At 40.9% G+C, this 24,659-nt stretch overlaps 1 protein-coding gene across 2 annotated transcripts in view; it reads left to right on the forward strand.

Annotated features, from left to right (window-relative positions):
* Positions 1 to 24,001, forward strand: part of ano7 (anoctamin 7) — a 41,299-nt gene extending 17,298 nt beyond the window's left edge. For both annotated transcript variants that reach the window (XM_061877821.1, XM_061877822.1), the window contains 20 exons: positions 1,804 to 1,911; positions 1,970 to 2,106; positions 2,175 to 2,232; positions 7,495 to 7,605; positions 7,682 to 7,847; positions 7,951 to 8,041; positions 8,113 to 8,209; positions 8,275 to 8,418; positions 8,481 to 8,618; positions 8,697 to 8,795; positions 8,976 to 9,078; positions 12,886 to 12,997; positions 14,137 to 14,191; positions 14,267 to 14,364; positions 14,447 to 14,598; positions 19,136 to 19,341; positions 19,423 to 19,565; positions 19,628 to 19,718; positions 19,788 to 19,907; positions 23,080 to 24,001. In XM_061877821.1, coding sequence (XP_061733805.1) covers positions 1,804 to 1,911; positions 1,970 to 2,106; positions 2,175 to 2,232; positions 7,495 to 7,605; positions 7,682 to 7,847; positions 7,951 to 8,041; positions 8,113 to 8,209; positions 8,275 to 8,418; positions 8,481 to 8,618; positions 8,697 to 8,795; positions 8,976 to 9,078; positions 12,886 to 12,997; positions 14,137 to 14,191; positions 14,267 to 14,364; positions 14,447 to 14,598; positions 19,136 to 19,341; positions 19,423 to 19,565; positions 19,628 to 19,718; positions 19,788 to 19,907; positions 23,080 to 23,220 — 2,370 coding nt within the window. In that variant the 3' untranslated portion in view covers positions 23,221 to 24,001. The remainder of the gene's footprint in view (positions 1 to 1,803; positions 1,912 to 1,969; positions 2,107 to 2,174; positions 2,233 to 7,494; positions 7,606 to 7,681; positions 7,848 to 7,950; positions 8,042 to 8,112; positions 8,210 to 8,274; positions 8,419 to 8,480; positions 8,619 to 8,696; positions 8,796 to 8,975; positions 9,079 to 12,885; positions 12,998 to 14,136; positions 14,192 to 14,266; positions 14,365 to 14,446; positions 14,599 to 19,135; positions 19,342 to 19,422; positions 19,566 to 19,627; positions 19,719 to 19,787; positions 19,908 to 23,079) is intronic.
* The last annotated feature ends 658 nt before the right edge of the window (positions 24,002 to 24,659 follow it).

The following is a 24,659-nucleotide window of genomic DNA, read 5'->3' on the forward strand; positions in this document are numbered from 1 at the left end:
TAAAACTTTAATTATTGGTCGGTTTGCTGGAAGTTTCCCGGAAGAGTTAGTGCCGCAAGGGTTTCTGGGTATTTGTTCTGTTGTGTTACGGTGCGGATGTTCACCCGAAATGTGTTTGTCATTCTTGTTTGGTGTGGGTTCACAGTGTGGCGCATATTTGTAACAGTGCTAAAGTTGTTCATACGGCCACCCTCAGTGTAACCTGTATGGCCAAGGTTGAACAAATTAACCTTTTAATAGGTACCCAGACAAGTTTTGCATTAAATATTGAACAAGCAAGGCTTATATAACTTTAGTGACATGCAAAATCCAGTTTCAAATAATAATAATAATAATTAAAAGAATATCAATAGCATATCAAATAAAATTTAAATAAAAATTGGATGTCTTTTTTTCTATTTGCAATCTTCTGAGGTAAATATCCAATTTTTTCCACAGGCTAATAATACATTTGAAAATAAAATAACAGTAATGAATGAACCAAACATTGAAGCCTTGAAATTGCAAGAGAAAAGGCAGGAATAAAACGTTAATTATTGGTCAGTTTGCTGGAAGTTCCCCGGAAGAGTTAGTGCCGCAAGGGTTTCTGGGTATTTGTTCTGTTGTGTTACGTTGCGGATGTTCACCCGAAATGTGTTTGTCATTCTTGTTTGGTGTGGGTTCACAGTGTGGCGCATATTTGTAACAGTGCTAAAGTTGTTTATACGGCCACCCTCAGTGTGACCTGTATGGCTGTTGACCAAGTGTGCCTTGCATTCACTTGTGCGTGCGTGCGTGTGTGTGTGTAAAAGCCACAAATATTATGTGACACCCTGTTAGTATGGAGGAAAAGCGGACGTGACGACAGGTTGTAGAGAACGCTAAAGGCAGTGCCTTAAATGCACGCCCCCAATATAGTTGTCCAGGTGGAAATCAGTAGAAATTCGGGAGAATGGTGGCCCCGGGAGATTTTCAAGAGGGGCACTGAACTTCGGGAGTCTATCGGGAAAATGAGGAGGGTTGGCAAGTATGAGTATTAGCGGTGAATGCTGTATAACACCGGCGGGCCAGCTCTAATGCTAAATTGATATTGCCCCAAGGGCCAAATTAAATTACACGGCGGGCCAGATTTGGCCTGCGGGCCAGAGTTTGACACTCATGCTCTCGAGCCATAGGTTCCCTACCACTGATATAGAAGGAAAAAAATCAAAATAGAAAGAAATACCAAAAGTGGCGAGGCGGTTCTATAATGTTCCTACATCATGTCTGGTATATACAGTATATTTGTGTTTTTATGGTTACAATAACTAAAATGTTAATTGTAAGCATGCTAGCGGCGACTTAGATAGCATGTCCTGAATTTCCTGAACATCCGTTGAGAAATGAGGAAACAAAAATTGATTGATTGATTAAGAGGTAAATTATGATATAAACACATGCAGAGATTGTAAAGAAACAAATCAATGGAACAAAGTTAAATACTCAAGTAAAGGTAAAACTTGAGGGTTGCAGGTTCAATCCCCACTTCCGCCATCCTAGTCACTGCTGTTGTGTCCTTGGGCAAGTCACTTTAGCCACCTGCTCCCAGTGCCACCCACACTGGTTTAAATGTAAAAATTAGATATTGGGTTTCACTATGTAAAGAACTTTGAGTCACTAGAGAAAAAGCGCTATATAAATATAATTCACTTCACTAAAAAGTATGTTAAATTAAAACAATGACAATTTAAACACAAAAAGTTACTCAGTAAATGCAGCGCGTTACTACCCACTTCTGATGCTGAAGTTACCATGTATGACCACAACAAACCTGTCCTTGTCCAGAGGGACATGGTCCAGCCCAAGACCAGGACCTTTTTTGTCCTCCTGAGTGCGCCATGGAGCGTCCTTTGTTACTACGCCGAGGAGATCAGCCTGCGAGTTCCCCTGCAGGTACATGCCCTGACAGGTAAGGTTTTCGGTGGTCTTCTCACGTGTCCCCCTCCTGCAGGTGGTCAACACTTCCTACACCAACTGGTCCGCCGAGATCTTCAAGTCCCTGTCGGCCCCCAACCCTCTGATGCAAGATGTCCCCAATCCTCCGCCGGACTTCTACACTTGCCAGTTCAGGAACAACAAGCTTGAGAGGTTCTACGGCGCAAACACTTTATTAGCAGAACGGGAGTCCGAGTACAAACAGCCTTTGTGTGTTGCAGGTTCCTGGGGAGCGAAGACAGAGACACGTTCTTCAAGACCACTCAACGACATCAAGTGGTCAGTCACCGCCATATTGTTCTTCCCCAGTCACCGAAGTTTGGGTTGACAAGTCGGAAACATCCTGATTGTCTTCAGGATGCTTCAGTCATCAAGCGGATGTGTCTCCGCCTCCTCGGCAAACACACTCATTGATGGCGCTCACACGCCATTTCCAGCCACATTTAACACGCCGTGTCATTTTGTAAATAGTGCTTGCTCCTTTTACCAACAGAACCCATAACAACATTCAGAAATTTGGGGGGTGATTTTTCCCATCATTCACAATCCAAAACCAGTGAAGTTGGCACGTTGTGTAATTCGTAAATAAAAACAGAATCCACCCATCCATTCATCCATCCATCCAGTTTCTACCGTTTGTCTCTATTGGCAATGAATTGCAAATCCTTTTCAACTTATATTCAATTGAATAGACTGCAAAGAAGAGATATTTAATAATCATTAACGTAGAATTTAATGGCAGCAACACATCGCAAAAAAGTTGGCACAGGGGCCTTTTTACCACTGTGTTACATGGCCTTTTAACAACACCCAGGAAACGTTTGGGAACTGAGGAGACACATTTTTGAAGCTTTTCAGGTGGAATTCTCTCCCATTCTTGCTTGATGTACAGCTTAAGCTGTTCAACAGTCTGGGGGTCTCCGTTGTCATATTTTAGGCTTCATATTGCGCCGCAAATTTTCAATGGGAGACTGTTGTGGACTACAGGCAGGCCAGTCTAGTACCCACACTCTTTTACTTTGAAGCCACGCTGCTGTAACACGTGGGTCGGCATTGTCTTGCTGAGATAAGCAGGGGCGTCCATGATAAAGTTGCTTGGATGACAACATATGTTGCTCCAAAACCTGTATGTACCTTTCAGCATTAATGGTGCCTTCACAGATGTGTAAGTTACCCATGCCTTGGGCACTAATACACCCCCATACCATCACAGATGCTGGCTTTTCAAGTTTGCGCCTATAACAATCTGGATGGTTCTTTTCCTCTTTGGTCCGGAGGACACGAGGTCCACAGTTTCCAAAAACAGTGTTATAATCTGTGGTCTGGATTATGTTTTTGTTATTTTCTTTAAGTTTTAAGACTCCATTAGTTCCTTTTTTATGCACCCTTGTTTGTTTTGGTTACCAAGCCGACTTATTAGTTTCACCTGCCTCTGGTGTTCGGGACACGCACCTGCTCTAATCAAGAGACCTTTATTTAAGCCTGTCTTTACCAGTCAGTCTGACTGTTTTCACGCAATACCATAGTTCATGTTGTTCGCGTCATGCCGTGTCCAAATAAGTTTTGTTTGTTCCAAGCAATAGTTTATGCTGTTTGTTTCATGCCACAAGTTTTGTGTTAGTTCCACGCCATAGTTTGTTTACCTCATGCCCTGCCAATAAGGTTTGAGTTAGATTAATAAATATGTTTCTACCTGCAAGCAGTGTCCGGAATAGTACGTTTGCATCCCGGGAGAACAAACCTCACAGTAAGTTGCGAAAACACCCTTGTTATGACAAACAGTTTGAAATGTGGACTGATCAGACCACCGAACACTTTGCATCAGTTCATCTTGGATGAGCTTGGGCCCAGCAAAGACGGCAGCTTTTCTGGGTGTTGTTGATAAATGGCTTTAGCTTTGCCTTGTAGTGTTTTAACTTGCACTTACAGATGTAGCGACCAACTGTAGTGGTTTTCTGGAGTGTTCCTGAGCCCATGTGGTGATATACTTTACACACTGATTTCACTTTTTGATGCAGGGATCAAAGGTCCGTAAAATCATCGCTTACGTGCAGTGATTTCTCCAGGTATTCTAAACCTTTTGATGATATTACGGACCAAAGATGGTGAAATCCCTAAATTCCTTGCAATACCTTGTTGAGAAATGTAGTTCTTAAGCGGTTTGACAATTTGCTCACGCATTTGTTCACAAAGTGGTGAGCCTCGCTCCATCCTTGTTTGTGAATGACTGAGCATTTAATTGAAGCTGCTTTTATACCAAATCATGGCACCCACCTGTTCCCAATAAGTCTGTTCACCTGTGGGATGTTCCAAATAAGTGTTTGATGAGCATTCCTCAACTTTCTCGGTCTTTTTGCCACTTGTGCCAGCTTTTAAAAACAAATTACAAATGAGATAACTTGCAAAAAATAACAAAGTTTTCCAGTTCAAAAATCTTGTCTTTGCAGTCTCTTCAATTGCATATAAGTTGTAAAAGATTAGCAAATCATTGTATTCTGTTTTTATTTACCATTCACACAATGTGGCAACGTCACTGATTTTGGGTTTTGTACATAAAGCATATTATCTGCACGCTGTTGACTAGTTATGCACCGAAAATTCGGCCGTCAAAAGAGGACTTTGCTCACGGAAACTGGATGTTGTGATGACGTATCCAACTTCCGCTGGCGGGCTGTGTCTTTCCCCACGTACACGAGCGACGTAGCTCGCCCAAAGATGACGAAAAAGTCGCGTTCGGGTCGCGTTGCGTTTACACTGAAGTCACGTTTAAAAAGATCAGATTCCAATCGGGTTCGGGATTACCTCATGATGTGGCCTAAATCTTATGCCAAAAGATCAGATTTTAAGCATTTAGGAGCATTTAGACTGGTGGAAAATATCCGATCCGTGCCACTTGAGGGCAAAAAAGTCCAATTGGGTGTGCAGTGTAAACGGAAGGGTTTAACCAGTTCCGGGTGACCCATCAGGTCTTGGAATCCGATTGCTGACTTTGAAAGTTGAATAAATACGTGTTTACACAAATGTTCATGAATTAAATCACGAAAAGATTAAATACTTAAAGAAAAAATTAACTAAGTCATAATATAATCAAATAAATCAAAAATTATTAAATGAATCATGACATGATTAGGTAAATAATTAAATCATTAAATAACTCATTAAATTATAAAACATTGTGAATTGATTACATTGTGAAGTCATTACTTATATAATTGAATAACGAAATAAATCATTAAATAATTAAATCTTGAAATAATTATATCAGTAATTAATTAAATAACTAAATAAATTAGTGGCATATTTAAATAACACATTTATGTATTTAATTCCAATTATAATGAATTAATGTTACATCTAAGTAATTATTAAAAAATACATACTGTATATACTGTATATTATCCCACTTTAGCCCGCATGTTCATTATTATTATTCATAATTAATTATTCATCAATTAGCATGCAATGCAAATCATACTCATGGAAAGGGGCAGTATGGTGGCCCAGGGGTTAGTACGGGTCCCACAATACAAAGGTCCTGGGTTCGATACCGGGCTCGGGATCTTTCTGTGTGGAGTTTGCGTGTTCTACCCGTGACTGCGTGAGTTCTCTCCGGGTACTCCGGCTTCCTCACACTTCCAAAGACATGCACCTGGGGATAGGTTGATTGGCAACACTAAATTGGCCCTAGTGTGTGATGAGATGGCGACTTGTCTAATGTATACCCATGTGCAGCTGGGATAGGGTGCAGCACCACCCGTCACCCCGTATGAGACAAGCGGTAGAAAATGGATGGATGGATGCCATGCAAACAGGGTGCGATGGAGGGATGTCAGACGCCAACTGGAGACCTGTTCGCGAGTGTTATTCTTGCTCCAGAGCCACATTATGGGTTATTACTTCCATTTTTCCCTTTTTTAATCCAACTTTTTTTATTGACTTTTTCACATATACAGAAAAAAAAGTGCAAGTCGAAACAGTACAATTTTAAAGTCAGTGAATTCTTCACACCTTTACCCCTAAAACCACCCACATATTCAGGTCAAAACAACCAGGGACACATGGCACAAACAACAAGTAAGACGACAAAGACACACACATTCACACACACACACACATACAAGACCAAAGACAGAAAGAGACTAAAAGGAGAGAGAAAGGGAGAAAAAAAAATAATAATAATAGTACTAAATAAAAGGGAGATTATTCCTCATCTGCGCCTGGACATAAGTCAAGAGAATTGACATACAATAAGAAGGGACTCCATGAACTTTCAAACACATATTTCCCACAATAAAATCCCATTAGTTGTAATTCGAACCTTTGACCACTAGCTGACACCAAAGTAGCACAGAGTATCACACGCATAGTTGCTTTGAAAAAGGAAAAACCTGCCATAACAACCAATTTGCAATAAAAATAATGTTGATGAGTTGGTAGTGGCATACAAATAGTTTGGGTTTTTGACTTAAAAAGGGTTTCTTTCACCAGAAGGGCATAAACTATAAAGAATAGAAAGAAACACTTTATATCGACTTTATAGATCTTTAGATTTAAAAGTTAAATGTAAAAATATATTTTAAGATTTATAGACTTAGACCCTCTCGGGTTCCTGGTACCGCTACCATTCACCTAATTTGGGGATCCTTATGGGTTATCCTGTGGAGTATTCAATCAATCAATCAATCAATGTTTACTTATATAGCCCTAAATCACTAGTGTCTCAAAGGGCTGCACAAACCACAACACAAACCACTACGACATCCTCGATAGGCCCACATAAGGGCAAGGAAAACTCACACCCAGTGGGACGTCGGTGACAATGATGACTATGAGAACCTTTGTGAGGACGAAAGCAATGGATGTCGAGCGGGTCTAACATGATACTGTGAAAGTTCAATCCATAATGGATCCAACACAGCCGCGAGAGTCCAGTCCAAAGCGGATCCAACACAGCAGCGAGAGTCCCGTCCACAGCGGAGCCAGCAGGAAACCATCCCAAGCGTAGGCGTATTGGGTGATAGAGGTGGCTAAAAACGCCCAACACTTACTTAATTTTTAGTTTTCCGACTGCTTACCAGGTCCTACCCATACGTACCCTCGTGACTTATAATGCAGAGCTGTGGTGAATAGGTGCCCTAAATGGTTGGCTGGGTAAAAAATATCCATAGTCTTATCATTTGTCCAGAATCTTACGGTACTTATTTATTGACCCAGTTAGAAACCCACACTAAAGGATACTAGTACCATACCATACCGTACGAGAAATATCCCATTGGGAGCATATTTTGGAAAGAAAATGCGAAACGACCAAAATGACTGAAAGTTTGAAGTTTCATCGTGCACAGACTAAAGTTTATGGTCAAACATTTGTTGGATCATACAATTTTTATTGGTTCTGTATTTTTGGGTCACTTGGTACCTTGATGCACGAAGAGAACCACGACACAATTCAAGCTGAAGCGCACTCCTCACAAACACTTCCTGGCTTGGCCAGGTTTAACACCAGAAGCATAGCAGTTACCTTTGCTGTGTGTCTTCCAGCTCTACGAGATCCTTGCTAGGACGCCGTATGGCTCGGTGTCCAAAGGTGAGGTGGGAATCGACCGGCTGCTGAGCGAGCAGGTCTTCACATCCGCCTACCCGTTGCACGAGGTCAGTTTCCGACCTTTAAGAATATCCAGAACCCTTTAAGAGGACAGGTCTGTTATAATCCATGTGGCTACGATAGGGTGAATTCCAGGTGCCGAGCTGGCCCGTGGCCCCCGAGTCTCTGGGTCTCAGACAAATCCTGTATAGATACTGGGCGCAGTGGTCCTGCTGGAGACGATACCAACCTCTGGACCACATCAGGGAGTACTTTGGAGAGAAGATAGCTCTTTATTTTGCATGGATTGGTAATCACAAGTCACCGTGACACATTGTTTCTAAGACCGTTTTCTTGGTAACCGTTTTTTGGTGACAAACTTTAACCGTACATTTCATGGTGACTAACCGCAGGGTTCTACACGGGCTGGTTGGTGCCGGCCTCACTCGTTGGGACTTTAGTCTTCCTGGCAGGTTTTTGGCTTATGACCACTGACATTCCAGCGTGAGTAGACACCTTTGTATCCCACGATCCGGCCCACCTTTTTGACTTAAAGTGTGTGTGGGTCTGTGTAGGCAAGAGTTGTGTAACAGTGGCAACAGTTTCATCATGTGTCCACTCTGCAACATCTGCTCCTTCTGGAACTACTCCAGCATCTGCCTCACATACAAGGTTTTGTCTGTACATCTGGCTGTCCCGCAGTCTGATCTCCTGACTGACCCACCGTCTGTCTGTAGGCGGGGATTCTGTTTGATAACGGAGGGACAGTTTTTCTCAGCGTCTTCATGTCCTTGTGGGCTGTTACCTTTTTGGAGTACTGGAAGAGAACATGTTCATCTTTGTCCCACCGCTGGGACTGCTCGGATTTCCAGGACATCGAGGTACCAGAACCACACCCAGATAACACATTGTCATCAAGAATTTTGACCTATTTCTCTCACAGGAGCGACCTCGCCCCGAGTTCGCAACCATGGCACCGATGACCATGAGGAACCCACTGACCGGTGCAGAGGAACCATACTTCCCTGAAAAGAAACGGTTTAACCGTGTGTTAACCGGCTCTATGATTATGGTCATCATGGTGAGTCCGCTGACTTCTCAGGTCTGTGACTCTTTGGGACCTGGTGCTGCACAGTTTGTGAGATTTTTCTGTGTACAGGTGATCGTGGTCCTGATGTTCCTTATCGCCATCATCCTGTATCGCTCCATTCTGAGTATTGTCATCTCCAAGTCCAGCTACCATTTCTTCATCTTCTCTGTGAGCTCGACCTTTTGCGCACTCGCACATACCGAGCTCGAGGCGGGCGAGGTTTTTTTGCTATTACATAGTATACTTGTTGTTACTTTAAATGAGGAGTGGCAAAAAGCAATGATGTTTTAAGACGCCTCCCTGTGGGACTCCACACCCCTTTTCTTATGACTTTTTGTCTTTTTCCAGGCAGGCAGGATTGCCAGTCTCACAGGATCTGTGTTGAATCTGCTAGTCATCCTCATCTTGTCCCGAGTGTACATTTCACTCGCCCACATCCTGACCCGCTGGGGTGAGTCACACCTTCCGCCAACTTTCAGTTCATCAGTCATGTTTGGTGGGCCACCTTTGGCCTTTTGGAAATAATCTTTAGATCAATGTGGAAAAAGATATAGCTAAACCCGTGTAAATCGGTCTCGTTTATGTCGACAACTCGTCTGTCACCCAACTCTTCGAGTCTCTAAGTCAGGGGTTCCCAAGCTACGGCCGCGAGACACATATGGCCTGCCAGCATCCAAAATCCGGCCCGCAGGAAGTCCCAAGTTAAAAAAAAAAAAAAGTTTTTTAATTGTATTTTTTATTTTTATTTTTTTAAATCTGTCCTTTCTAATCCATTTTACTCTTGTTACTCTCGGTGTCTCCTAGCCGGTAACGCAAATCATATTGTCAAAAATGCATTTTCTCTTCGATAATGTGACATCATTAGCGGCAAGTGCGCGCTCTTTCAGTCAATTAGTGCGTGATGAATATATATATATAAATATATATATATATATATATATATGTGTATATGTGTGTATATATATATATATATATATATATATATATATATATATATATATATATATATATATATATATATATATATATATATATATATATATATACACATAGCCTAAAATACGACTGTTGAACAACTTAAGCTGTACATCAAGCAAGAATGGGAAATAATTCCACCTGAAAAGCTTCAAAAATGTGTCTCCTCAGTTCCCAAACGTTTAATGAGTGTTCTTAAAAGAAAAGGTGATGTAACACAGTGGTGAACATGCCCTTTCCCAACTACTTTGGCACGTGTTGCAGCCATGAACATCTAAGTTAATTATTATTAGCAAAAAAAAAAACTAAGTATATGAGTTTGAACATCAACTATCTTGTCTTTGTAGTGCATTCAACTGAATATGGGTTGAAAAGGATTTGCAAATCATTGTATTCCGTTTATATTTACATCTGACACAATTTCCCAACTCATAAGGAAACGGGGTTTGTAGATCCTCTGCGCCATCTCCTTCTATCGCTTTGCTGTACTCTTGTGAAATCTCCATTGACTTGCAAATTAGTAAACATTTGTCCAAATCTAACTTGTCCTCTCTGAGTAGTCTTTCTCTCCAACTTGAGCTGTGCGTGCCGCAAACAATCCTGTCTCTTATTAGTGAATCTTTTAATTGTACGAAGTTGCAGGACCTTGCCAGCGGTCTTAAGTCTGTCACGTGCATGGCGATTGCTTCTCCCGCAGCTTGGTTCCGTGCGAAAAATCTGTATCTTTCCACGGTTTCATTCATTTTGGGGTTGCAATGTCCATCTAGCTTAGTGATCAAACTGGAAACAGTCACTCTTATGTCTGAGCCCATTAGCGTTCCACATAGCTCTCTGCCACGTTCTCCAATTAGGTAGTAAAAAAGGTTTACCCGCGCTGTTTCTTCGATATACAGCATAAATTCTTCTTTCCGGGTCTTCCATGACTTGGCAATATTTACAGCGTCCATACACCATTGTTGAGGGGGTTTTAATCCATCCATCCTCGTACCTCTTGAGCTTGTATTTCTTTCCTGCTCAGTGGTCATGTCACGTAGCTCACTGTTATGCTAACAGCACTTAGCTTTATTTAGCTTTGTTCTGAAAAAAAAAATCTCCGTTTTCCGGTACATGCGCTGTCCTCATCGTTCAAAAAGATCTGCTGCCACCGTGTTTCAGCTTGTTCTGTCTTCAATGACTATACAAACTGGACGGTTGAGCTTTACCCTACTCACAGGGAACTTTATTTAACAGTTGTCATTCAACATACACGGCACACTTCTCCTGGTGCGTCACTCTAAAACCTCCAGGTAGGAACAACACACATACAAGCAATTGCTATTGCTACATAACCCGCTGAGTCATCCAACTTGGTATGTGACATCTGATAACTTTTTTTTAACCTATATCAGCCGTGCCCCTCACAGTTTTACAACACATTTTAGCGGGTACTATCTTAGCATTAGCCATTTAGCATGCTAACTTTGTTGGCCAATTTTACCGCTGTCCACCGCAGAGTCAACCAACTTGGTACATGACATGTGCGAACGTTTTTTACCAATTTATCAGCCACACCCCTGACAGCCATGTAACATATGCTAACTGTTAGTATTTTAGCATTAGCAATTTGGCATGCTAATTTTCTTTAGCACATTTTATCACTGTACAACGCAGAGTAATGCAACTTGGTATGTGACATCTGCTAACTTTTTTTTTACCTATATCATCCGTACCCCCCACAGTTTTAAAACACATGTTAGCGGTTACTATCTTAGCATTAGCATTTTAGCATGCTAACTTTTTTGGCCAATTTTACCGCTGTCCACCGCACAGTCAACCAACTTGGTACGTGACATGTGCGAACTTTTTTTACCAATTAATCAGCCGTACCCCTCACAGCCATGTAACATATGCTAACTGTTAGTGTTTTAGCATTAGCATGTTGGCATGCTATTTTTTTTAGCACATTTTATCGCTGTACAACAGAGTCATCCAACTTGGTACGTGACATCTGCTAACTTTTTTTTACCTATATCATCCATACCTCCCACAGTTTTAAAACACATGTTAGCGGTTACTATCTTAGCATTAGCATTTCAGCACGCTAACTTTTTTGGCCAATTTACCGCTGTACACCGCAGAGTCAACCAACTTGGTATGTGACACATGCTAACAGTTAGTGTCTTAACCTCAGCATGATAAATATTTTACCAATTTATCAGCCGCACCCTCACAAGCATATAACTTGGTATGTGACACATGCTAACTGTTAGCATCCTAACATTATCATTCTAGCTTTTTAAGCTATTTTTTACATTATATAACTTGGTACTTGCTGCATTTCAACTGTCGGGATACATTAGCGTTTCATTTTAACTTGCGTGTATTGGCGGTGATTTAAGCGTTTCTGTGGATCGCGCATACAGTATTCACGCCAAACCTTCCCCGAAATTGCATACTCCAGTGTTTTAGTCGTATCTTATCAGGTGATCTGATCTCAGATCCTTATCAGATGTTATCTTGTCTTCAATATTTACCTCCAAGAGTACATTGTTATTTGTGACAGCAGCTGAGGGCTATCAAAGTCACGGCCCGCGGACCAGATCTGAATGAATTATCGATGATGATATTTGAATAGTATTAGTTCGGCCCGCAGGCCACAGTCGCCTGCTGCTGTTTTGCACGCACCAATACTCCATCAGTGTTGGTGCTAGGAATTTTCAAAACGAGGTCCCAGCGACCCCATCAAGTCATAAAAATGGGGTCCCACGGTAAATTTTTTGGGGTCCCACTTTTTTGTAAGCGTTTTGAAAACAAATGATGGATGTATGCATTATCCTGTTATTCCTCACATTCTATATTGTGTTTTTGAAAAAGGGTTGTCATAAACGTTACTTAATTCATTAAAACAGATAATACAAAAGAAAACACATTTTTTATGCATATGTACATTTCTTCAATTATAAACGGTAATTCACTTTCTTCTTTCCTTCGTGGATCTAAACTTTACAGCTGCCGGTATTTTTTTAATATATTTTTATTGTAATATTTTCATAATGTGTTTGTTCTATATTTGGCTAAAGTAAGACAAAGAAAACAATCTGAAGTTGTCTTTAGTTTCTAGTTTTAATGCCATGATTTCAATAGTCTGGCCCAGATTTGCCATTCAATATTCAGTGCACAAATATTCCTCCATGCGGCCCCTGAGCTAAAATGAGTTTGACACCCTTGCAGTAGTTCATGAAGTAACAAGCTTGGCTGGAATGTTGTGTGTCGTAATGTGTTCCTGCTTGTGTTTTCGCACTAGAGATGCACCGCACTCAGACCAAATACGAAGACATGTTTATCCTCAAAGTCTTCATTTTCCAGTTTGTCAACTTCTACTCCTCGCCAGTTTACATCGCTTTCTTCAAAGGCAGGTGAGGAGCTCACAACACAGGAACAGGAACCTACCTGTTACCTTGTTAGCGAGGCTCGCCAGGAGTCCCAAGGTACAGTCGTGGTCAAAAGTTTACATACACTTGTAAAGAACATATTGTCATGGCTGTCTTGAGTTTCCAATCATTTCCACAACTCTTATTTTTGTGTGATTGGAGCACAAACTTGTTGGTCACAAAAACATTCATGAAGTTTGGTTCTTTTATGAATCTATTATGGGTCTACTGAAAATGTGATCAAATCTGCTGGGTCAAAATTATACACACAGAAATGTTAATTGTTTTTTGTTTCATCTGACACCATATAGACAAAATAAGACCTTCTGGAGGAAAGTTATGTGGTCAGATTAAACAAAATGTAGTTGTTTGGCCACAATACCCAGCAATATGTTTGGAAGAGAAAAGGTAAGGCCTTTAATCCCAGGAACACCAGGCCTACCGTCCAGCATGGTTGTGGTAGTATTATGCTGTGGGCCCGTTTTGCTGCCAATGAAACTGGTGCTTTACATGGGACAATGAAAAAGGAGGATTACCTCCAAATTCTTGAAGAACAAACTGAAATCATCAGCCCCGAGGTTGGGTCTTGGGCTCAGTTGGGTGTTCCAACAGGACAATGACCCTAAACACATCAAAAGTGGTAAAGGAATGGCTAAATTAGGCTAGAATGAAGGTTTTAGAATGGCCTTCCCGAATTCCTGCCTTAAACGTGTGGACAATGCTGAAGAAACACGTCCATGTCAGAAAACCAACAAATTTAGCTGAACTGTACCAATTTTGTCAAGAGGAGTGGTCAAAAATTCAACCAGAAGCTTGTGGATGGCTACCAAAAGCGCCTTATTGCAGTGAAACTTGCCAAGGGACATGTAACCAAATATTAACATTGCTGTATGTATACTTTTGACCCAGCAGATTTGCTCACATTTTCAGTCGACCCATAATAACTTCATAAAAGAACCAAACTTCATGAATTTTTTGTGACCAAGTATGTGCTCCAATCACCCTATCACAAAAAAATAAGAGTTGTAGAAATCATTAGAAACTCAAGACAGCCATGACATTATGTTCTTTACAAGTGTATGTAAACTTTTGACCATTTGATTGTTTTGTTGCTTTTTGTCCAGATTTGTCGGGTACCCTGGAAAATACGTCTCGCTGTTTGGAGTGCGCAATGAAGACGTGAGTTGGGATGAACATCATTCAGCAAGATTTTACTGAGATATTGATATATTTTTTTTGTTTTTTACACTGCAGTGCGGGGCAGGTGGATGTCTCATCGAGTTGGCCCAGGAGCTGCTGGTCATCATGGTTGGAAAACAGCTGATCAACAACATCCAGGAGTTCATCTGCCCGTAAGATGCCATGCAGACCAGCTGGCAGGACTCGAGTCACGCCAAGGGCTACATAAGAGCGCTCATTCCGCTTGTGTGACAGGAAGTTGAGGGCGTGGTGGCAGAAGAGGAAGCGGAGTCGAAGGGTGAAGGAGATTCAGGAGGAGGAAGGAGAGGAGGAGGACATGTATCCTTGGGAGGCAAACTACCAGCTGCTGGTCTGTGAAGGCCTCTTCAGCGAGTACCTGGAGATGGGTGAGCTTGTACAGTAGGAAGGGAATTTTAATGGTTTATCTGACACATGAAACGTGAAAAAATTGGGGGAGGGTACACTGTCCACTCCATCCGCCAGAAGTGTTGAATATCTTAAACTGGGACCACAGCGTCCGTTGCTGTGCAGAGTGGCGCTTTCCATCATTTTCCACAGACTGCATTGCAAAATGTTTAGAAAAGATCAGCCCAGAAATGGGGCCATATGAATCCTTTCTTACTGTATATACCAGGGGTCACCAACCTTTTTGAAACCAAGAGCTACTTCTTGGGTACTGATTAATGCGAAGGGCTACCAGTTTGATACACACTTAAATAAATTGCCAAAAATAGCCAATTTACTCAATTTACCTTTAATGAATAAATCTATATATACATAAAAAAACGGGTATTTCTGTCGGTCATTCCGTCATACATTTTTTTTCCTTTTACGGAATGATGAAAAAAACACTTAATCGAACGATTTCAAAAGAGGAGAAAACAGGAAAAAAATGAAAATCAAATTTTGAAACATAGTTTATCTTCAATTTCGACTCTTTAAAATTCAAAATTCAACCGAAACAAATGAAGAGGAAAACCAGCTAATTCGAATCTTTTTGAAAAAATAAAAAAAATAATTTATGGAACATCATTTGTCATTTTTCCTGATTAAGATTAATTTTAGAATTTTGATGACATGTTTTAAATAGGTTAAAATCCAATCTGCACTTTGTTAGAATATATGACAAATTGGACCAAGCAAAATGTCTAACAAAGACAAATCATTATTTTTTCTAGATTTTCCAGAACAAAAATTTTAAAAGAAATTCAAAAGAGTTTGAAATAAGATTTAAATTTGATTCTACAGATTTTGTAGATTTGCCAGAATAATTTTTTTGAATTTTAATCATAATAAGTTTGAAGAAATATTTCACAAATATTCTTCATCGAAAAAACCGAAGTTAAAATGAAGAATTAAATTAAAATGTATTTATTATTCTTTACAATAAAAAAAAATACTTAAACATTGATTTAAATTGTCAGGAAAGAAGAGGAAGGAATTTAAAAGGTAAAAAGGTATATGGGGACGGCGTGGCGCAGTGGGAGAGTGGCCGTGCGCAACCCGAGGGTCACTGGTTCAAATCCCACCTAGAACCAACCTCGTCACGTCCGTTGTGTCCTGAGCAAGACACTTCACCCTTGCTCCTGATGGGTGCTGGTTGGCGCCTTGCATGGCAGCTCCCTCCATCAGTGTGTGAATGTGTGTGTGAATGGGTAAATGTGGAAGTAGTGTCAAAGCGCTTTGAGTACCTTGAAGGTAGAAAAGCGCTATACAAGTACAACCCATTTATCATTTATGTGTTTAAAAATCCTAAAATCATTTTTCAGGTTGTATTTTTTCTCTAAGATTGTCTTTCTGAAAGTTATAAGAAGCAAAGTAAAAAAATAAATGAATTTATTTAAACAAGCGAAGACCCAGTCTTTAAAATATTTTCTTGGATTTTCAAACTCTATTTGAGTTTTGTCTCTCTTAGAATTAAAAATGTCAAGCAAAGCGAGACCAGCTTGCTAGTAAATAAATACTATTTAAAAAATAGAGGCAGCTCACTGGTAAGTGCTGCTATTTGAGCTATTTTTAGAACAGGCCAGCGGGCTACTCATCCGGTCCTTACGGGCAACCTGGTGCCCGCGGGCACCGCGTTGGTGACCCCTGGTATATACTATACTACCATGTGCATATCCTGCACATTATGGCCGATCGAATTTGTCTCAGCACGTCAACTATCCAATCAAAATTGGTGAGACTCAGAGATGAAACTAAAAATAATTTGAATATTGTGCAAAGGTTTTTCATTAAAGCAATTACAGTTACTGAGTGAAACGGATATATGACATAGGGGTGAGCTATTCCTCCTCTCCAAGGTTCTCATAGTCATCGTTGTGACCGACGTCCCACTGGGTGTGAGTTTTCTTTGCCCTTATGTGGGCCTACCGAGGATGTCGTAGTGGTTTGTGTTGTGGTTTGTGCAGCCCTTTAAGACACTAGTGATTTAGGGCTATATAAGTAAACATTGATTGATTGATTGATATTCAACTTTATCATGAAGAGGGCCGCAGTTTCAAGAGTTCAAGGCTTTAGGGGCCGGACATCGAAATGTGGATGTTTCATCATTCCCTACTGTGCGTGTGTGTTCGTGTGTGTGTGTGTGTGTGTGTGTGTGTGTGTGTTGTCATACATATATACTGTACAGGCCAAAAGTTTGTTCACACCTTTTCTTTATTTTTCATGACTATTTACATTGTAGATTGTCACTGAAGGCATCAGAACTATGAATGAACACACGTGGGGTTACGTACTTAACAAAAAAAGGTGACATAACTGAAAACATGTTTTTATATTCTGGTTTTCTTCAAAATAGCCACCCGTTGCACTGATTACTTTTTCGCACACTCTTAGCATTCTCTTGATGAGCTTCAAGAGGCAGTTACCTGAAATGGTTTTCACTTCACAGGTGTGCTTGAAGCTCATTGAGAGAATGCCAAGAGTGTGCAAAGCAGTAATCAGAGCAAAGGGTGGCTGCTTTGAAGAAACTCAATATAAAAACATGTTTTCAGTTATTTCACCTTTTTTTGTTAAGTACATAACTCAACATGTGGTCATTTATAGTTTTGATGCCTTCAGTGACAATCTACAATGTAAATAGTCATGAAAATAAAGAAAATGCATTGAATGAGTAGAAGGTGTGTCCAAAGTTTTGGCCTGTACTGTAAAAAACATACATATACATATACATACAGTATATGTCATTTAATTATCCAAAGTAAGACAAATAGGAACATTCACATTTTCATTTGCAGTGTTTACTAAGCAAAGAGGCAGCATTTACATGTTAGAGAGGTTGGAGTATGATGATGATCTTGCATTGTCCCTCAAATTAACACTACAGATCGCTCTCAACCCTTCACAAATGCTGTTTACGTGCGGGAGTGAATGTGTTGGAACATAAATACATTTTCAAGACGGTCAAACACTTTCCAAGTGTAAAACATACACAGAGAATGTCGGCAACATGGGAGTTAATAAGGGAGTCTTTGGTGGTGTTTCTTGCTATTATTCTAATGAATGATTAGTATTCGTTGTAATGAACTAAAACTGTACAGTAATTTGACATGTCTATGTTTAAGTCTGTGTGGTATAAATTGAGTATAACATGAATGTTTTCAAGTCCTGTTTTCTCTCAGGTTAAAGTTACTAGGAACGCTTAAGACAGGGGTCACAAAATCAATTTACTTGGAGGCCACTGGATGAAGAAACTGAGTGAGGCTGGGCCGCAAGAAAAGTTTTCTTATAAAAATCTAACATGCACTTTTTAATGATTTCACCTTCTCTGAATGGCTCTCTCGCACTAGCAACATACTTGTCGACTCTCACATTTCTTCCGGGAAACACCCAAATATGAGTGCCCCTCCCGTCAATGTACCGGTGCAATCGCTCTCCGGTTTTTCACCATCACCACAACAGTAAAGACGTGACGTGACGACAATGTCTTTAGCATTCTCTACGAACTGCCGTCTTGTCCGTTTTCCACCATACAAACAGTGTGCAGAACTAATCACAGACTTCTGCAGACTTATGGAAGCGACTACAAGACATAGTTATTCAACAGCCATACAGGTCACACTGAGAGTGGCCGTATTAACAACTTTATTACTGTTACAAATATGCGCCACACTGTCAACCCACACCAAACAATATTGACAAACCCATTTTGTGAGAACATCCAAAACACAACATAAACAATAGGGGCTACAATAGGGGGCGGGGTTGGAGAGGCGGGGGGTGTATATTGTAGCCCGGAAGAGTCAGGGCTGCATGGGATTCTGGGTATTTGTTCTGTTGTGTTTATGTTGTGTTACGATGCGGATGTTCTCCCAAAATGTGTCTCTCATTCTTGTTTGGTGTGGATTCACAGTGTGGCACATATTAGTAACAGTGTTAAAGTTGTTTATACAGTCACCCTCAGTGTGACCTGTGTGGCTGTTGATCAAGTATGCCTTGCAGTCGTTTACTTCGTTTATCAAATTTGACTACAACATGTGGCTGGGCTGGCACCTGTTTGTACATGTTGAAGATGACACTTATGGCAGTGCCTCCATGGTGCCCTCTTCATATTGTTGTTAAGGTGAAATTTGAGAGAATGAACATCCCTGGAGGGGCACTGGCATCGGGGGGCTCCTGGTAAAATCGAGGGTTTAAAAGTATGACGCTGTAAAACGCTGATCATGTAAAACTCGCGGGCCGCACCAACATTAAATTTTCACATTAAGGTGCGGGCCGCAAAATAATGTCTCGCGGGCCGCAATTGGCCCACGGGCCGCGTGTGTGAGACCCTTGGCTTAAGACAATCATAAAAAACTCATACAATCACAAATAAGCCTCACAAACATTGCAACTCATGCCGCAACTTTCGGAACAAGCCGCCGCAAATTGAGGCATTTTAAAGACTAAATTTGACACTTGTTCTCACTAATTCGCTCTCAGTCATTCAGTTCGGTTTCATCACCATCTTTGTGGCGGCGTGTCCGCTTGCTCCTCTCTTCGCTCTCATCAACAACTGGGTGGAGATCCGCCTGGACGCTCAGAAGTTTGTCACGGAATATCGCCGACCAGTGGTCGAACGGGCTCAGGACATCGGCATCTGGTTCGACATCCTGCAGTTCATCGCATACATGGCCGTCCTGGGGAACGTATGACCTTAGACGTCAGCGCACGTTTTGTGTTTGCGTGAGACATGGCCGCTAGTCGACACTTTATCTTTTTTTTCCTAGGCCTTTCTCATTGCCTTCACCTCGTCCTTCCTACCCCGCCTCTACTACCGCTACACCCGAGACGAATCGCTCAGTGGGTTCATCAACTTCACCCTGGCGACGTCACCACGGAACTACAGCCAGGAGCACCGACATACCTGCAGGTGTTCACTTGTCCTTGTTTGCAATTGTGACATGGCTGCTCATGTATCTGATGTGGGTTCAGGTACCGTGGCTTCAGGAATGAGAATGGCCAGTATCTGCCGGAGTATTTTCACTTGCTCGCCATCCGACTCGCTTTTGTGATTATCTTCGAGGTCAGTTGGAGTCGAAAGAGTTCCTTCAGAACAAAGACTGTGCGGTTGTAAGCTTTGTGTCTTCTCCAGCATGTGGTCTTCCTCATCGGCCGTCTGATCGACTTGATGGTTCCTGACATCCCCGAGGAGGTGGAACTTAAGATGAAGAGGGAGCACTACATGGCCAAGGAGGCACTGGCTGAGAACCAGGTAGGGCGGAACAAAAAGGACACCGTCCATCATAAATTAAGAATGTTTCCACAATAGGTTCACAAAACCCAAAACCAGTGAAATTGGCATGTTGTGTAAATGATAAATAAAAACAGAATACAATGATTCGAAAATCCTTTTCAACTTATATTCAATTGAATACACTTCAAAGACAAGATATATTTAATGTTCGAACTGTGAAACGTAATTTTTTTTGCAAAAACTCATTATCTTAGAATTTAATGGCAGGAACATGTTGCAAAAAACTTGGCACGCAGGCATTTTTACCACTGTGCTACATGGCCTTGCCCTTTAACAACACTTAATAAATGTTTGGGAACTGAGGAGAGCAATTTTTGAAGCTTATCAGGTGGAATTATTTCCATTCTTGCTTGATGTACAGCTTAAGTTGTTCAACAGGTCGGGGTCTCCATTGTGGTATTTTAGGCTTCATATTGCGCCACACATTTTCAATGGGAGACAGGTCTGGACTACAGGCAGGCCAGTCTCGTACCCGCACTCTTACTATGAAGCCACGCTGTTGTAACATGTGGCTTGTCTTGCTGAAATAAGCAGGGGCGTCCATGATAACGTTGCTTGGATGGCAACTTGATGCTCCAAAACCTGAATGTACCTTTCAGCATTAATGTTGCCTTCACAGATGTGTAAGTTACCCATGCCTTGGGTACTAATACACCCCCATACCATCACAGATGCTGGCTTTTGAACTTTTCGCCTATAACAATCCGAAGGGTTCTTTTCTTCTTTATTCCGGAAGACACAACGTCCACAGTTTCCAAAAACAATTTGAAATATGGAGTCGTCAGACCACAGAACACTTTAACACTTAATCATCTTAGATGAACTTAGGCCAAGCGAAGCTGGCAGCGCTTCTGGGTGTTGTTGATAAATGACTTTCGCTTCGCCAAGCAGAGTTTTAACTTGCACTTACAGATGTGGCGACCAACTGTTGTTACTGACAGTAGTTTTTTAAAGTGTTCCTGAGCCCATGTAGTGATATCCTTTACACACTGATGTTGCTTTTTGATGCAGTACCGCCTGAGGGATTGAAGGTCCGTAATAATATCACTTATGTGCAGTGATTTTTCCAGATTCTCTGAACCTTTTGATGATATTACGGACCCTAAATTCATTGCAAAAGCTCTTTAAGAAATCTTGTTCTTAAACTGTTCGACAATTTGCTCATGCATTTGTTCACAAAGTGGTGACCCTCGCCCCATCCTTGTTTGTGAATGACTGAGCATTTCATGGAAGCTGCTTTTATACCATGGCACCCACTTGTTTCCAATTAGCCTGTTCACCTGTGGGATGTTCCAAATAAGTGTTTGATGAGCATTCCTCAACTTTCTCTGTCTTTTTTGCCACTTGTACCAGCTTTTTTAAACAGGTTGCCGGCATCAAATTCCAAATGAGATAATTAGGCAAAAAATAACAGTTTTCCAGTTCGAACGTTAACTATATTGTCTGTGCAGTCTATTCAATTGAATACAGGTTAAAAAAGGATTAGCAAATTATTGTATTCTGTTTTTATTTACCATTTGCACAACGTGCCAACTTGACTGGTTTTGGGGTTTGTACATTGGCTCGCACCAATACCTCTAAACCAGGGGTGTCCCAAGTAAAGCCATTTGAGACCCGCCGGCATCTTCAATTTGGCCTGCGAGAGGTCATAAGTGTAATAAGGAATCCGACCTGCACTGTGTTTTTACTTCATTTTTTTTTTTTTTTTACAATTCTGTCTTTGATACTTTGCCATCTTCTTGTGAAAAACAAGAGTGGTTCAGGTCAATGACCATTAATTAATCTCTGAAGAAAAACAGCACAGCATTTTGTCATATGACACAACCGTCCCGCATTTTGCAGACAGTAGTACTTTTGTATACAGAACTTAGTCGGTACCTATAAAAATACAGAATGCGGTACCAATCTCTAGAGTAGAGATGTCCGATAATATCGGACTGCGGATGTTATCTGACGATAAATGCTTTAAAATGTAATATCGGAAATTATTGGCATCGGTTTCAAAACTATTGGTATCGGTTTCAAAGAGTAAAATGTATGACTTTTTAAAGTGCTGCTGTGTACACGGATGTAGGGAGATGTACAGAGTCCCAATAAACCTTAAAGGCACCGCCTTTGGGTGTCGGCCCAATCACATAATATCTACGGCTTTTCACACACACAAGTGAATGCAAGGGATACTTGGTCAACAGCCATACAGGTCACACTGAGGGTGGCCGTTTTAAAAACAACTTTAACATTGTTACAAATATGCGCCAGCTTGTGAACCCACACCAAACAAGAATGAGAAACACATTTTGGGAGAACAGCCGCACCATAACACAACATAAACAACAGAACAAATACCCAAAACCTTTTGCAGCACTAACTCTTCCGGGACGCTAAGATATACATCCCCCGCCCCCCGCTACCCCCTACAATTCCCCCACCTCAATCCCAGCCCCCCAACCGCGCCCACCTCAACCTCTAAGGGAGAGCATGTCCCATATTCTTTCCAAGCTACTGTTTTGAGGCTTGTTAAAAAAAATAATGCTCTTTGTGACTTCAATAATAAATATGGCAGTGCCATGTTGGCACTTTTTTCCATAACTTCAGTTGATTTATTTTGGAAAACCTTGTTACATTGTTTAATGCATCCTGCGGGGCATCACAACAAAATTAGGCATAATGTGTTAATTCCACGACTGTATGTATCGGTATCAGTTGATATCACAATCGGTAATTAAGAGTTGGACAATATCAGATATCGGCAAAAAAGCCATTATCAGACATCTCTACTCAGGAGTGAATATGTTTGAATAGACCAGTGTTTTTTTAAGTTTTTTCACTTTAAGCTGGACCTCAGAAAATACTCCGCTCTCCAAGTAACACCATAATGACAAACATTGAAATACAGTAGCGTAGTATGTTTAAATGTTCATTACAAACAAGGCAGAGGTTTTATTTAACAAACATTTAATATTTTTGGCCACTGTAACATTAGACAGTTTGAACAGTAACACTGTGTTTGAATATTTTGGCATACCACTAAATTAAGTACCCTAGTTTGAGAATCACTGGAATAGATATTGCTGTAGCTGTACATTAGAAGACCTATCTGAAAGGTTTTGCTGTTGTTTGACACTTCCAGGCCTTGGGGAGAGCCATGATTCCTGGTGAGCTGAACGGCTCATCCGGAGAACCTCGACAACGTAAATCCAGGCTTTCCCCGCCGCAGAGTGCCCCCCAGTCCCCGACGTTGATTGGGATCTCAGAGGAAGCTGACACATAAGGTAGCTGCTGAAGGACATTCAGGCCAACATGAGGATAGTCTTTGGTCCTAACTCTAACACAAGACATTTTAAAGATGGCTTAGACACTGGTTGAGAATGATGGGAACGTGGACTTTTTATCACAGAACTTTTTCCAGCAAAAATTTGCTGAGAAAGCTGAAAAATGGAGGACACATAAACAGCATGAGATAATGTGTTGAAGGGTCATATCATGATTTTTTTAAATACTACTTTGTGGTCTACATAACATGTAATGGTGGTTCTTTGCTGAAAAATGGGCCTAAATTTTGTTTTACAGACCTATTTCAAAGCCATTTTTTGCTTCTGCTTAAAGTTGTAAAAAACAGAGGCTCAAGGCTATAAACGAAGCTACAAGCTACATCACAAGCGTTATAACGGGTTGTATAACTTGCTTGTCCTTTGCCGAACACAGTAGCCACTGATCTAATTCAAAGTAGTTTTTAGGAAAATCATTCTTTTGTTGCAGGATGGTGACGCTATTGTTTTACATTAAAAGGCTAAGCTGGCTACACAACAACAAGAGCTAACATTGCAAACATATCATTCACACATTTCTAACATACTGTTATTACTTACCGTTACATTGTCTCCTTCCTTGCCATAGATAGCAAACACAGAGTCAGCCATTAAAAGTAGTTTTTCAGAAAATCCATCTTTTTGTCTAGGTTCGTGGGTGCAAAGGTTATACCTTACTTTCTAATGCTAGATCCTGGACGTACACATGTGCATATTGACAATAAAAGGCTTTTCAATTCTAAATCCTGTAAATAACTCTGCTGCACGGCGGTTTTAAGTTGTAAACAATGGAGGTTCAAGGCTCTAAACTAAGCTACGAGCTACATCGCGAAAGTAATAACGGATTGTATAACTTACTCGTCCATTGCCAAACACAGTAGGCACTGAGCCAATTAAATTTTTTTTTAGAAAAGGCTAAGATAGCTATACAACAACTCCAGCTAACATTGCAGATGTATGAATGATACTTTAGCAACCTACTGTAATTGCTTATGATTTCATTGTCACCTCCATTGCCATGGATAGTAATCACCAAACCGGACATTAAAATTTGTTTTTCGGAAAATCCATCTTTTTGTGAAGGTTTGAGGGTGAAGCAGACGTGATTTTTTCACAGTTTAAAGGCGCATTGCCGCAAAACAAAAAAGTTAGCCAGACACTTCTTGCTCCTTCAGATGAGACTGGAGGTTTAAATAGTGTACTAAGTTGGGTAATACAACCAATAACAGCATTTTTGTAATCTGGGTAGATTTATACCATCCATCCATCCATTTTTTCTACCGCTTATCCCTTTTTGGGGTCGCAGGGGGTGCTGAAGCCTACCTCATCGCAGTAGATTTATATCATATATGGATAATCCCCTGACGATGTTCCCAATTGATGACGTCACAAATTGTGCACA

Source organism: Nerophis ophidion, linkage group LG18, assembly GCF_033978795.1.
Source record: "Nerophis ophidion isolate RoL-2023_Sa linkage group LG18, RoL_Noph_v1.0, whole genome shotgun sequence".
NCBI lineage: Eukaryota > Metazoa > Chordata > Actinopteri > Syngnathiformes > Syngnathidae > Nerophis > Nerophis ophidion.